Source organism: Trichoderma aggressivum (genome assembly GCF_033847375.1).
Source record: "Trichoderma aggressivum f. europaeum strain CBS 100526 chromosome Unknown scaffold_018, whole genome shotgun sequence".
Taxonomy (NCBI): Eukaryota; Fungi; Ascomycota; class Sordariomycetes; order Hypocreales; family Hypocreaceae; genus Trichoderma; species Trichoderma aggressivum.
Window position 1 is genome coordinate 127941 of NW_026946384.1, and position 14102 is coordinate 142042.

A 14102-nucleotide genomic window follows, 5' to 3' on the forward strand; every position below is an offset into this window, starting at 1 on the left:
CAACGGATTCTCGCCTCCAGAAAAGCTCGACTTCTGGTCGATGCAAAGCCGCAGATCCAATTGAAGCTGTGCAAACGCTGCAGAGCGAACCGCCGGCCCACAGATTTGCTCCACCGCCTGGGGCCACAGAGAATCTGGCCAGAAATCCGCTCCTCTGCTGCTTCTTTATTGCAACTCTGTCACCATCTCCCTCCCTCCCTCTCTTGACCTCAACCGCCAATTGACATTGGCAGCGTCGTCAACATGTCCAAGCCCACGAGCGTGACGGGCAGCGAGAGCGAGTTCGAGTTCATCGAGACTCCCAAGGCTACTGCCCCTACCTTTGAGAAGGAAGAGGACTGCGGCGTCCGCACCACCAAGGTATGTCTAAAGTTCTTTTTTTTTTGTTCATGTTTACACATGCTTGGGGAGCTGTAGCTACATGCACCTCCAATGAGCAATGAGCAATGAGCGAACGGCGTGGGACGTACTATACGCTGCATATTCAGCTGCATCTCAGCAGCCTCCCCCCCAATTGGAGCTTGAAAGAGCAGTGAGCTGATGGATTTGTCTGCGTCTAGTACCCTGCCATCAAGAATGCACCCCTCCCAGCAGATGGACCGGGCTCCGACTCTTTCAACAACAAGATCCTCCTCTCCATCTTGGGAGGCGTTCCTTTCTGGTTGATGTGGAAGGTTGGTGGTGGCATCAAGACCTTCATCTTCTTCGCTCTCGTCATTGATCTGCCCATCCTGGCAGGATGGTGGCTCACCATCTCCGCCATCTCCCCTCGTAAGACGGACAAGGCCAAGTTCCCTGGCCGCCCCGTTGAGTACTACCTGGACTTCAAGAAGGAGGCCGACCGCCTCAAGTACCGTGGCACCAACAAGATCCCCATGGAAACCTTCCACGAGATGTACTTTGACGGAGACGTCGACTTCAAAGGTGACTGCCTCGAGGTTATGGAGTACCGTCACGACTGGGCCAGCTTCCGTTTCACCGTCAGCCTCATCAAGTACTTTTTGCTGGGCATGATTCCCGAGCTTATTATGCACACTCGCTCCCAGGGTAAGCTCTCCTATGCATTCCATCACCATCTCTCCTCAGTGTGAACACATGCGCTGACATTGCTTCTCTCTCCCTCACATTCAGATGAGGAACAGGTTCGAGACCACTATGACCGCGGTGACGACTTTTACGGCTGGTTCCTCGGCCCTCGCATGATCTACACCTCTGGTATCATCTCTGACATCAACTCTGAGGAAACTCTCGAGCAGCTCCAGGACAACAAGTTGACTGTTGTCTGCGAGAAGATTGAGCTCAAGAAGGACGAGAGACTGCTGGATATTGGCTGCGGCTGGGGCACCCTCGCCCGTTTCGCTAGCGAGAACTACGGCGCCAAGGTTACCGGTATCACTCTTGGTCGCAACCAGACTGCCTGGGGCAACAGCGCCATGCGCAAGGTTGGCATCCCCGAGGATCAGAGTAAGATTCTGTGCATGGACTACCGTGACATTCCCGTCCCCGAGGGCCGCTACAACAAGATCACCTGTCTGGAGATGGCTGAGCACGTCGGTGTCCGCCACTTCTCGACTTTCCTCACCCAGGTTTACAACATGCTTGATGACGATGGTGTCTTCTTCCTCCAGATCGCTGGTCTCCGAAAGGCGTGGCAGTATGAGGATCTCATCTGGGGTCTCTTCATGAACAAATATGTCTTCCCTGGTGCTGATGCTTCCACTCCTCTCGGCTGGGTCATTGACAAGCTGGAGGGCGCTGGCTTCGAGGTCAAGGGTGTTGACACTATTGGTGTTCACTACTCTTCTACTCTCTGGAAATGGTACCGCAACTGGATGGGCAACCGTGACAAGGTTGAGGCCAAGTACGGCAAGCGATGGTTCCGCGTAAGTTTCTTGACCCTCACCTATTGATATGTGCTTGATACCAAAGGGATCATCTGTGCTAACATTGTTGGTTGTAGATCTGGGAGTACTTCTTGGCTTACTCCACTATTGCTGCCCGACAGGGTACCGCTACCTGCTTCCAGATTGTGCTGGTGAAGAACATCAACTCCACCCACCGTGTCGAGGGTATCCCCAGCCAGTTCGCCCTTTCTGGAGCTTATGACAACTCCGAGGCCGACATCAAGTCGTGGGCCACCAAGAACAACGTCACTTCCTCCACCGCCTACATCTCGTAGACGGGAGTCATGTGGCTTGTGTCCATGTAGATTGAAATCTCAACCACTTTCTATCTATTTTGGACAGGTGCGTTGAAATTTCGTCTTCGGGCAATGTCAGAGGTGTCTTGCAGCCCCATTTCACTTAATTTCAGTATGGTGAAATAAGCCGAGGCGAAGAAATGTGTGGATTAGTTGAGGTGGCACGGGCGGTTGTTTTAATGACGGTCACAACATCACCTTTTATTTTCTGATTGGTATGAGGCAAACGGATATGATTCTAGGTACGGCTAGGTTAATCAAGGGTATTCAAAATTGTAAGCTCCCATCTCGCGATGGGGTGCACGCGTGCTGCAGGATTAGTTGGGAATAGATCGATTCTATAAACAAAGACTGTGTGTCCATATTGTTGGACCAATCAACCAACCACTTGGATGGTGACGATTCATAAGTAGCTTCAATGTTCTTCACTACCTAGTACTAACCGCTCTCTTGAGGGATGATTGCTTGGGTGCGCTGACGTCATACCCATCTCCCACGTCCTCTCACATGTGGCGATTGCTTCATACTCCCTTTACTGGTAAGAATGAGATCTGACGATGAAAAACGTCAATCTCATGCAAGGTGCGAAAAGAAAGGCATTTCATGGGATCCCGATGACTGCCGCTCGTAGCCGGTCATGTACAGTTTATGGTTCGCATTGGACCGAGGTGCTCCATATCGATAAGCTGACAGACAGCTGGGAAATGGCCTAGGTACTTTATCACGACGCTTTGACGAATGTCAATCTTGAACCATTTCTCACTTATACACAGTATATACACATGGATTATCTTTTTATTTCCCAAATTGGTATACAAATAGCCATACTACTTACAAAATGCCTCCAAGGAAATTAGCAACAAAGCTCTTCTGCCGCCGAGAATGGCAATACGTCGCATCAGTCCCGGCTAGGGCTAGAGCACCATTTTCATCACATTCAACCAGTTATAACCCCGTCAACGCTCAAGAAATGAAGAGCAGACCAGCAAAAGTCATCCGCGACTACCTGGTTCCCATGCCATCCCACCTACTCACCACAACGCTGTCGGACCTCTTGCACACACCGCTCACCTCGGGGTCGTCGATGGCGATGGAAGGGAGAAGTTTGCCGCAGGGCCATCATTTGGCGTATTTCCCATTGCAGACGCCGGCCTCGAGGCTTGCTAGTGATGGGGCGGATCAGGATCATGCGCCTGATGAGCAGTTTACGAAGAGACTGTGGGCTGGAGGGGAGGTTCGTTTTGGCGGGAGGAAGTTGGTGCTTGATGGGAGGCCGTGGGTTTGTAAGGAGGAAATTGGAGATGTGAGGGTCAAAGGGGAGGGATGGGATGAGAAGGTGTTTGTTGATGTGTGGAGGAGGTATGGGTTGGGGCATGATGGGGATGTTGGGGAGTGGGATATTGAGGAGAGGAGGACGCTGGTGTTTATGCGCCAGACGGAGCATCAGGACCAGGCGTCGAGTGGACGGCTCGTCAAGTGTGAGTGGTTATGATATGATATGACGATTGATGGAATAACTGACACAGAGTGATAGATGCCCGCACCCCCGCTTACTCGGCCTCTCTCATCCCCACGCCAACGCACCTCTTCCACTTCTCAGCTCTTACATACAATGCCCACTCCATCCACATCGATCCTCTCTACGCAAAGTCCCAGGATGGACACCGTGCGCTGCTCGTTCACGGACCGTTGTCGCTGGCGCTTATGCTACGTGTCTTGAACGACCACGTTACGTCCAAGGAGGGCGGCGGCGCGGGAGTGGTCAAGTCTATTGCGTATAGGAACTATGCGCCACTGTATGTGGGCGAGGAGATGAAGGTTTGTGTGAGACGGACGGAGAGTGATGCGGCAAAGGGGGGAGAGGAATGGGATGTGTGGGTTGAAGGGCCTGAGGGGGGTTTGGCTGTTAAGGGCAGTGTGGTTGTGGATGCCAAGAAGGCGAATCTGCCGTAGGTAGTGTTATAGATGGGCATGATGACTATAGATGTATATACTTGAACTATCTTGACTATTTTCTTTCTTTCTACCTAGTATTTTTAAATCATTGTGTATAGGTACCAATACTGGTTTCTTAGAAAACACAAGCACAAATAACTTGTTTTAGCACCATCTGTTACCTATCACTTACCTTGGATACTTGATTTTTATTCTTTCAGCTCTTAATGTCTTCAATGAGATGATATTCGATGACAGAATGACACTGGGACACATCTGAAGTCGTAATTCATATGGATACGACACAGTCATCTTATACAAAATTCTATCCTTTGTTCGGATTGTCTATGCTAAGAGTATTCACAGCTCATCGCATGCGATACACAATCATTTATTCTAAATCCTTTCCCAATTCCGCCCATCATAATCAACCATTGCCAGCATAGCCATCGCACAACTCATTGCCATGAGATAGACACAGGCTTTTCTTCACAGCGACATGTATCAAAAGTCTTTTCCAGATTTTACAGCTCATCCTTCTTGAGGTGGCTCTTCTGCTTAATCTTCTCGCCGCTCAAGCTACGCAGGCGGAAAGCCTTGCCAGCGTGTCGGGGCACGCGTACGTCAAGGCGGCCACCAGACTTGATGGTGTCAACACGCTCGCCGAACAACCGGGGGTCCTCGCGCTTCAAGCCCTCGGCATAGGAAAGCTCGGTGGAGTTGTACCACCCCAGTTTCTGGAACTTTTGCCTCCGTCCCTCGGCGCTGTCGGTGTCGAGGATGGACTGGGCATCTTCGTTGCTCATGGCGCCGCCGGTCTTGCCCCAAAGGTCGTGGACGGCCCAGTCCTGCTTGTTCTGGGGAGCAGTACCGCCGACACCGTTGGTGAGGAAGATTTCCTCGAGGGTGGCGCCCATGTCGAGATCCTCGTCGGCGAAGTTGAGCAAGATGAGGATCTGGTCTCCGTTGGCGAGAGGGCCGCTCCATATGTGAGTCTCGCCAACGCCCCACTCGTCCTTGGGGACGTTGAAGTTGCGTCGGATACGCTGGACGGCGCGGCCTCGGGGGTCCTGGTTGATGGCGATAACGGCAGGGTTGGTGACAATGGCAAGGTCAGAGCCTGACCACTTGCGAAGATCAGTGCCGAGCAGAAGGGGGGCCTTTAGAGCCGCCCAGATCGTGAAGTGAGCTCGGTACTATGACTGTTAGTTTTCCATGATTTTGTACATGAAGAAAAAGGCGAATCATTTACCTCTTCCTCGGTCTGGCCACCGTGGCCGACCTCGAGCATGTCAAGATCGTTCCATCCACCGGGAAGACCGCGGTCAATGTATGGCACGACACGGTTGATGATGGCGAGCACAGAGCAGTGGGTGCCAGGGGCAATGCAAGCCGGGTTGGCGGGATCGTTGCAAGAGCAAAGATCGTCCGGGCGAGCGAAAGAATCGTAGATGTCACCGAAAATACGCCATGAGTTACCAATGGATGCCGCCCACTAAACCATTTGATGCGTATTAGTCTCAAAGGCGTCTTGTAAGCGATGATACGAGCATTTAGAGAAACGTACGCTGTAGGAATAATCTTCACCCCAGTTGCAAAGACTGTAGAAGATGTTCTTTCCGGTGGCCTTGAGAGCCTCCGCCATCTTGTTGAAACGCTCGAATGAAATGAGAGGAGTGCCGAAGCGACCCATGTGGTAGCAGTTGTCGTACTTGAGGTAATCAACACCCCAATCCGCAAAGCTTTGTGCATCATCCATTTCGTGATCCAACGAACCCGCTATGTTGAAGGTTAGAGATGTCGAGAAATGGAGTTGAGCTGGCGCAATTGCCGTGAGCAGTTAGAGCAACTCACCATATCGCGCGCAAGTCAGTTCGCCAGCACTCGAGTACATGCCGAACAAGAAGCCCTGCGCATGCAAATCATCCGCGACAGCACCCATTCCACGCGGGAACTTGTTCTTGTCTGCAATGAGCTTGCCCTTGCTGTCACGCCCATCGGACCAGCAATCGTCCAGCACGACATACTCATACCCCAAGTCTTGAAGGCCATACTCCGTGATGAGCTTGGCGTGGTCGAGCAGCAGATGCTCAGAGACGTCACAACCAAAGGAGTTCCAGTTGTTCTGATATCAAAGAAGAAAAAAAGTCAGCAAACTTGGCCATCATTTCCTTAAGAACTTCAATTTCGAGTTCCCGGGAAGAATGGAATGAAGCTTACCCATCCCATCTGCGGGGTTCTAGCAAGGCCATTGTCGATTGCCTCTACGACAATCGCCGAGACCGCGACAGCCAGCGCACCTTTGGATAACATCTTGAACCTGCAAGATGAGTCTTTTGAAGTTTCCCCCTGCAATAAAAAAGAATGATTGACGACGCTTTCAAGAAGCCCTACAGAAGAGAAATCCCAATACTAGATACGGACCATATAAATACAGAATTCTTTCAATCCTCTTCCTAGACAGCTTCCAATGGCTCACCCCGCCAAGCCACCACCTATCCCCCAAGGGTCTAATACACGGAATCCCGTTTTCCTGATTGCGGGGTCCGATTGGGGATATCGACGAGTATTTGTCCGATGCCACGAGGGTTTTCCGCTTTCCCCGTATTGTGTCTAGCAAGCCCCGGGTTTAGCATGAAATTGGTCACGAGGAAACTAGTGGCCCATCGCCCGTTCTTTTGGAGAAATGTTCGGGGTAATTGTGCAGCGGCACGGATAAGAATGGTCCGAGGCCACGGAAAAGCAGGCCGAAGGCGTGACATCGTGGGTTTAGGAAGCACTCTGATGAAAATGTATCCTGGTTGAAGGGCTATGAACCTGGTTACCCGGCCGGGACAATTTGTTTTTGAATGTTTATTTGGAAAGCGTTGGGCTAAGAAGCGGATTAGTTGCGTCGTATTGCGGGATTCAAATGGGGATGGCTGAGGGGTCGTGTTGATGTTAGTCGTTCTGCAGTTCTCATCAGTCGAGTGAGGGGAGAAGGGGAATCGTATACTGAGTCATAATGTACCTGTAATTACCCAAATTTGTGATGTAAAGAATGATGTGGCATGATATTTCTTTCATTTAGTCCCTAGACTTGACAAATGCTTCTGGTTCTCTGAAGAAGGCCATACCAGTTGTAGACCTCATCGTTTATGTCAGTAACAGCTTGGAATAGGACTCTCTATAGCTTTACCATAGTCTTATAAATAACTTGCATGTTTCACGGTGAGGCCTACGATCAACATAGTTTAATGAGAGTTTCTCTCTTTTCGATGACGCCTCCTTGTCATTCAGTACTTGAGTCTTGGCGTATGATACATTGGCAAAGACATGGAATAGGCTGCCTCAAATGCTGCTGATCGGAGATAGAGAATGACTAAGCTTACTATCCAGAGCTTCTCTCACCATGGTACGGATCATCCGCCACCCAATGCAAGTCGGATATTTAGGCACCTATGCAGGGCCGGAAGAGATCCTCTGATGAGGTAACCCTAGCTAATGCGGCGAGAATTCATAATGATCTGGTGTGGCAGTTGGTGCAGTCCATGATTGGTTGAATGTTGCGGATGTGGAAAGAAGGTAGATGCACAATTTTGAAGCCCTGCATCATTGCCTGAACTGGAAAGATATGGACAGATGATTCGTTGGCTTGGCTGACGGTTTAATGATGTGCATGCTACCAAGATGTTTAATAAGTTGTTGGTTCATGAGGTGGATACGGCTATCCTTTTAGAGTCTGTAGAGTAGAAATCTTGTACAGACGACGATGGTGGTGAATGGGATGTTGATAATTTGGGGCTTCTAAACTGCCCAACTCAGGGCCCTATAACATACAGGAATGCTGTATTTATCATAGAATTAATGGATTTCTTATCAACTACAGGTAATGTGAGCTCAATATGTAGTATATTTACTTTCTAGGGTATCTCTCCTTTTAACGTTTCGCTTTGTTCTTTTACGCTTTTCATCAATTGAAAGCAAAACTATCTGCAGGAATCATGTTGAGTAGATACTTTTTCAAATTTTCCTTGTAAGATGACATAGAATGAAACTATATCTCTTCAGGGCCATTGGCAGCGTTTCTTATACAACGCATTTCAGAATATTGATGTACGAAACCCCTTGACCATCGAAGCACCTGGCTTGGCCTCAATATATATCATATGTGATTTCATACAATTTGAAATCTGAGTCCTATATATGCCTCAGATCATACTTGAGCGACTGGCGAGTAAACTGCAGGCAACTTTGAATCTTCTCAAGCTGCCAAAGCAAACCTCAGTATTTGATTGTACCAAACATATCCTATAAATACAGCGACCCAAAGATGTATTCTATCAAGACCACGACGCATTTATCAATATTTCCATGCTTCTAATGCTCTATTACCACTCTCTGATTTCGCCATCTGGGCCTCTGAATGAAGGAGACTCCCACGGTACACAATCCTTGGACAGCTTGCGGACCATGTCCTCATCGACTTCAATGCCTAAACCTGGGCCTGAAATCACGTTGATGTAGCCGTCTTCGACCTTCCATATTTCTGGATTCTTGATATATGTCTCAATATCCTGTCCTGTGTTGTTATAGTGAATGCCTATGCTCATCTCTTGGATTGCGAAATTGGACGACACGGCGTCGACTTGCACATTGGCGGCCAAGGCGATGGGACCCAATGGGCAGTGAGGAGCCAAAGCAACGTCATACGTTTCTGCCATTGAGGCGATGCGTCTCAGTTCAGATATGCCACCAACATGACAGATGTCGGGTTGCAGCACGTCGACGCAACCTGCTTCCAAATACGGACGGACATCCCATCGGCTGTATAGCCGCTCACCGAGAGCAATAGGGACGCTTGTGAGCTGCGACAACTCCTTGATGCCGCCCAAATTCTCAGGTAGCAATGGCTCTTCGATGAAGAGAGGTCGATGTGGCTGGAGGAGAGTGGCGAGCTGCTTCGCCATGGGTTTGTGAACGCGGCCGTGGAAATCGACTGCAGCATCCATTCCAAGGCCTTTGACGATCTTTATTCTTCGCACTACATCATCGAGAACTGATGGTGAATCGAGCCAGCAAACGTCTCCTGTGCCATTCATCTTCACTGCGTGAAATCCTTGCTCTTTGCGAGCTAGACTGTTTGAGATTGTCAGTACCGACCGCAGATGAATTACAAAAAATCAAGGGAATAAGGGGCTAAAAAAAGTAAAACAAGAACAAATTAAATGAATAAATGAATAAATGAATAAGTGAAGAAAATGAGTCTTCAAACTTACGCTTGTTGTTCCACCTCATCTGGGCGGTCACCTCCAATCCAGGCATATACTTTGAGCTTGTGTCTCACTTTGCCTCCAAGGAGCTGATATATCGGAACGCCAAGTTTCTTGCCTAGATGATGTAAGTTAACTTCAGATTGACTTGCAGAATGAGAAGAAACACATCTCATTCAATAATTTGTCTCTCGCTATTCTCATTTACCTTTTAAATCCCACAGTGCAATGTCGATTCCAGAGAGCGCACTCATAAAGACTGGCCCGCCGCGATAAAACCCGGTGCGCCATGCCATCTGCCAGATGTGCTCAATCTCACTATAACGTATTTGGTAAGCAGGCGTCTTTCCCGTTTGGTCCATATACCAGATTCGACGGGACGTACTCGGCATCGTGACCTTTGAACTTGTCGAACCACGCATCTAAACATCCCTCGACAGCCTGCGTATGTCCCTCTAGCGATGCTTCACCCCAGCCGACATTCCCGTCCTCGTCAGTGACTTTTACGAACAGCCAACGAGGCGGGACGCGAAAGTATTCCATAGACTTGATTCTCGCCATGGTGTCGTTGTGCCACAAATTTCCGATACACGTCAAGTCACAGTTCACGCCCAGACCTTCAAATGAATGTCGATGAAAAGACAATCCCGCACTCGTGCCATCTGGAACCTTTACATGCTTGTATAGTATCAGGTCCCCGGCGAAAAACAAGGGAGAAACACAACACAGCCATGTCGCCGCGGAACTCCACACACTGCCACGGCTTACCCCTTCGGGCAACAGGGTCCCCCGCTTGATGAGATGCTTCGCCCCCACCATTCCCGTAGCTCTCCGGACACGGAAAAGCAGAGAGGGGGAATCGAATATCGTGTGGGGGATGAAGCTGGGGGCCGGGAGAGTGTGGCCCGAGCCTCGAGGTCCGATGATGCTCCGACAGGGGAGTTATTTGAAGTGGGAGGACGCTCTGATGATGTGATCGAGGGACAGCTTTGAAGACTCGGGATACTCTTGATTCCTTCGATAAAAGGCAGCGGTTTGGCATTCGTCAGAGTCGTCCAGCATCAACTCACCCGTTCCAGCTGCAGAAATGGCCACCTCCGCATCGCAGACGGCACCGCCGCCGGGCGTTTTTGTCCCGGTCCCAACCTTTTTCAAATCAGCTGCCAATTCCAGCGGTGCTCTCGAGCCCAAGGTCGATATCGAGACTCAGGTGGCTCACACCGTGTTCCTGGCCAAGGCTGGCATCACGGGCTTGACCATCCTCGGATCAACGGGCGAAGCCATCCATCTCTCCCGGAAGGAGAGAGCCGACCTCGTTGCCGGAGTTCGGGCTGGGCTGAACGATGCTGGCTTCGAAAATTATCCGATAATGGCTGGGGTGCTTACAAACAGCACCGAAGAGACGCTCGAATGGCTGGAGGACTACGCAGCAGCTGGAGCCCAGTGGGGGTTGGTGCTGGCGCCTGGCTATTTCGGAAAGGCTGTGAATCAAAGTAACCTTATTGACTGGTTTACGTTGGTTGCAGATCGCAGCCCGATCCCCATTTTGATGTGAGTTTTGTTCTGGGCCTCAATCTTTCGTCCCGCGTGCAAGGGTCTGACGAAGCCAGATACAACTATCCGGGGGTAACGAATGGGCTTATCGCGGAACCGGATACTTACAGAGTACTGGCTAAGCACCCGAAAATCGTCGGATGTAAAATGTGCGTTATTGATTGCCTTTGATCCTATTTTCCGTTTCCTGTTCCGAGTCATGGCCCCCCCCCCCTAACGTGAAATGTGACAACCAGGTCGCACGGAGATGTCTCTTACCACGTCCAAGTATCCAATGACCCTCAGATCGATCACAGCGCGTTCCGGGTGTACAGCGGTTTCGGCCAGCAGCTTGGCCCGATTGTTCTGTTTGGCGCCGCGGGTGTGATTGATGGCCTGGCTGCCTTCTACCCCAAGACGGTTGTCAGGCTCATGACGCTGGCAAACCAGACGTCTTTCGCGGAAGATGCCTTGAGCGAGGTTCGACGATTACAATTCGCGGTTAGCCGTGCCGAAGAGTTCATTGTGAGGACAGGAATCATTGGTATCCGGGAGGGTATCATCCGTAAGACTGGGCTGGGAGCTCTTGAGGGTGGTAGATTGCCACTGAAGGGCAGACTGCCGGAAGAAAACTGGACAGCGCTGCACAAGCTGTATCTGTCGGATATTGAACAGATAGAAAACACATTGTAAATCTAGTTATATAGATTGACTCAATTCACTTGTTTAAAGGTGGCTGATGCGATGCTACTGAGATTCTCATACGCTATTTGATGTTTGGGGGAAGCCATTGTCTTTTTTTTTCATCTAAGAATCATTGCAGCAGCAATAAAAGCTCTGACATGTGATTGTGCACATTTAATTAGAGCACGGGGCTTACAAATGGCAAGTATTGGACAAAATGTGATGGTAATCTGTATTACATTGAAGTCTAATCTGTGAATCTATTTACCTGAGGCAGAAAGCCCTTCCTCTTCACTCATGAGTCGCGGCTTCAAGTCCTTCCAAAATACACACGACTCCCTGTGCTCCAGGATCTGGTACCTGATCCCATACGTTCTCAGGCACATACACGGCACGTCCCAAAGACGCTTTCATGCCCTTTGTAGCCTCCATGCCAGCTTTCGCCGCGGCAACTGCATCAGCGAGCGATCTCCCTTGCACCAATGATTTGATGAACGGTTCTAGTGCGTCCATGAGTGTTCTATCACCCTGCCGAGCGGGTGTAGCCTTCTGTAACTTCTCAAGAGACCTGTTCGCTGCTTGAACCCAAGCCTCGTGGGTCATAGAGCGTGACGTCGTTGCACGCAGTTCCGCAGCTAATGCAGTGAAGAAGATGCTATATATGGCCCCCGAAGTCCCATCAAGATCGGTCTCCATGATGCCGGCCAATTTGTTTATTGTGCTGACCACGTCGTTTGGATCGGATATTTCATCCACGCGACTCATTGCGGCTCTGGCACCGCGCGACAAGGTCACTCCGCAGTCTCCATCTCCTACGAGAGTGTCATATTGAGTAATGAGTGGCTCTGCATCGATGACGTTCTGACATGATTGGAGGATTGCGCGTTTGAAGGTTGCAGAGTCAACTACCAGTAAGAGATTAGTGGATGTTACTCGATACTTTGAGGATAAAATGGCCACTTACATGATATGCCAGATGACTCAACAGCCGTCGCGTGGCCGTCCTCTAAACTGATCTGAGCTACTGCTTCGGTAGGAGGCTTGTCATGTAAGCGGCTGACATTGAGAGCTGCCCATCCAACTGCACTGGTAGGGGCTTCCAAGTATCCAACCATCTCTGGCGTCGCTTTTAGAAGCGTAGTGCTAAATCCCGGTCCGTTCAGGCTCGTCATGTATGTCCCGGAGAGAACAAGAATAGGCACAATACTGCGGGTTTCTAGAAGTTAAAGGTGCATTAGTCTCGTAGATTTCAATTAAAAAAAAGCCCTTTGACCTACTTAATGCTTGAATCACTTTACCAGTGATGCCACCAAATTCGAGGGGAGACAGCCCGCCCAAGTTGTTGACCATCAGGACGACATGCTGGGCATCAGCAAACTCAACATATGCTCTATCTTCATCCTTGGTGTCTAGAAGCTGATCCAGCATCATGTTGATAATGTTTGCCAGCGGCGGTCGGGGGTTTAGAAGGAGACAGCCTGGCTCGTTATGAATTCCCATTCCAAGTTCGACTTGATCGTCGACGGCTATGGGAATTGCATCTCTGCCAGGGATCTGGACGTGCTCTAGTGATACTCCTGCGGTGACGAGATTCGAAACAACCTCGTTCCCAAGCTCCAATAGCTTGGGGAGCTGTGCGCCAGTATCACGGCTGCAAGTTCCCAAGATTTTGTGAACAAGCACTGTTCCAGCAAGGCCACGGCGTCCAACTTTTCCACTCTTGCGGCGACCGACGGATACATCATCACCAACGGTCAGCACCTCGACTGGAATTCCAAGAGCAACTCTGGCTTTCTCGGCCGCTAATCGGAAGTGAAATACATCTCCAGTATAGTTTTTGATAATGAGCAGCACCCCGGTTGGTCCGGCAACTCTAGTTATCGCGGATAAGATTTGTGCGACGCTGGGAGAGGCAAACACGAATCCAGAAACAGCAGCCGTTAGCATTCCATCTCCGACGTATCCCGCATGGGCAGGCTCATGGCCAGCTCCTCCCCCGGATATCAGTGCAACCTGAGAGCCTTTACGGTCATGCAACCATACAGCTGGGCTCAATGTTAGTCAATAGCACATATATTAGCCTGCGTCGGAGGTACCATACTCTTTGTTGCTTGGTCTAGAGAAATGTCTGACCTGAGCAGGGCAATTGACTCAAGCCCGTCGAGAACTAAGGCCTCGGTGTTGTCATAGAAGCTCCTAACCATTGCGACTAAATGATATCGTGCCTCAGCGTCAGGTAGCTATTGGCGTTGATTGGCACAGTGGCGCTGGAGCGTGAACAACTAAACTTTGGCAACCCATTGTAGGACATCCAATGACTCTTTTATGAAATAGTATGACGACAATACTTCGGGGTAAAATCTAGATAATGGGCAATGTATTGGAAACTTCTATATCAATTTCATAATGCAAAATTGAAACTAATGACTTGTATCACACTGCATTTCACATATCGGCTACGGAGGGGGGCCTTTGATGCGGAGAAGTGGCCAAGAAAT

At 49.9% G+C, this 14102-nt stretch overlaps 6 protein-coding genes across 6 annotated transcripts; 3 read left to right on the forward strand and 3 right to left on the reverse strand.

The window, feature by feature from the left end:
- Positions 1–243: 243 nt before the first annotated feature.
- Positions 244–2179, forward strand: Triagg1_5224 (uncharacterized protein; the record flags this gene model as incomplete). The annotated part of the gene is made up of 4 exons (XM_062899715.1): positions 244–360; positions 561–1047; positions 1132–1883; positions 1961–2179. The coding sequence occupies 4 exons, from the start codon at positions 244–246 to the stop codon at positions 2177–2179; spliced, it is 1575 nt and encodes a 524-aa protein (XP_062755698.1).
- Positions 2180–3170: 991 nt separating this feature from the next.
- Positions 3171–4153, forward strand: Triagg1_5225 (uncharacterized protein; the record flags this gene model as incomplete). The annotated part of the gene is made up of 2 exons (XM_062899716.1): positions 3171–3678; positions 3735–4153. The coding sequence occupies 2 exons, from the start codon at positions 3171–3173 to the stop codon at positions 4151–4153; spliced, it is 927 nt and encodes a 308-aa protein (XP_062755699.1).
- A 506-nt stretch (positions 4154–4659) lies between these two features.
- On the reverse strand, positions 4660–6448 carry Triagg1_5226 (CAZyme family GH27; the record flags this gene model as incomplete). Its single annotated transcript, XM_062899717.1, has 5 exons — positions 4660–5331; positions 5388–5630; positions 5703–5914; positions 5990–6260; positions 6356–6448. The coding sequence occupies 5 exons, from the start codon at positions 6446–6448 to the stop codon at positions 4660–4662; spliced, it is 1491 nt and encodes a 496-aa protein (XP_062755700.1).
- A 2057-nt stretch (positions 6449–8505) lies between these two features.
- Positions 8506–9948, reverse strand: Triagg1_5227 (uncharacterized protein; the record flags this gene model as incomplete). Its single annotated transcript, XM_062899718.1, has 4 exons — positions 8506–9253; positions 9394–9505; positions 9596–9705; positions 9773–9948. The coding sequence occupies 4 exons, from the start codon at positions 9946–9948 to the stop codon at positions 8506–8508; spliced, it is 1146 nt and encodes a 381-aa protein (XP_062755701.1).
- A 526-nt stretch (positions 9949–10474) lies between these two features.
- Positions 10475–11613, forward strand: Triagg1_5228 (uncharacterized protein; the record flags this gene model as incomplete). Its single annotated transcript, XM_062899719.1, has 3 exons — positions 10475–10938; positions 10998–11090; positions 11178–11613. The coding sequence occupies 3 exons, from the start codon at positions 10475–10477 to the stop codon at positions 11611–11613; spliced, it is 993 nt and encodes a 330-aa protein (XP_062755702.1).
- A 282-nt stretch (positions 11614–11895) lies between these two features.
- Triagg1_5229 (uncharacterized protein) lies at positions 11896–13808 on the reverse strand (the record flags this gene model as incomplete). Its single annotated transcript, XM_062899721.1, has 4 exons — positions 11896–12509; positions 12569–12820; positions 12882–13649; positions 13706–13808. 4 exons carry the CDS (start codon positions 13806–13808, stop codon positions 11896–11898), a joined length of 1737 nt encoding a protein of 578 aa, XP_062755703.1.
- Positions 13809–14102: the final 294 nt, after the last annotated feature.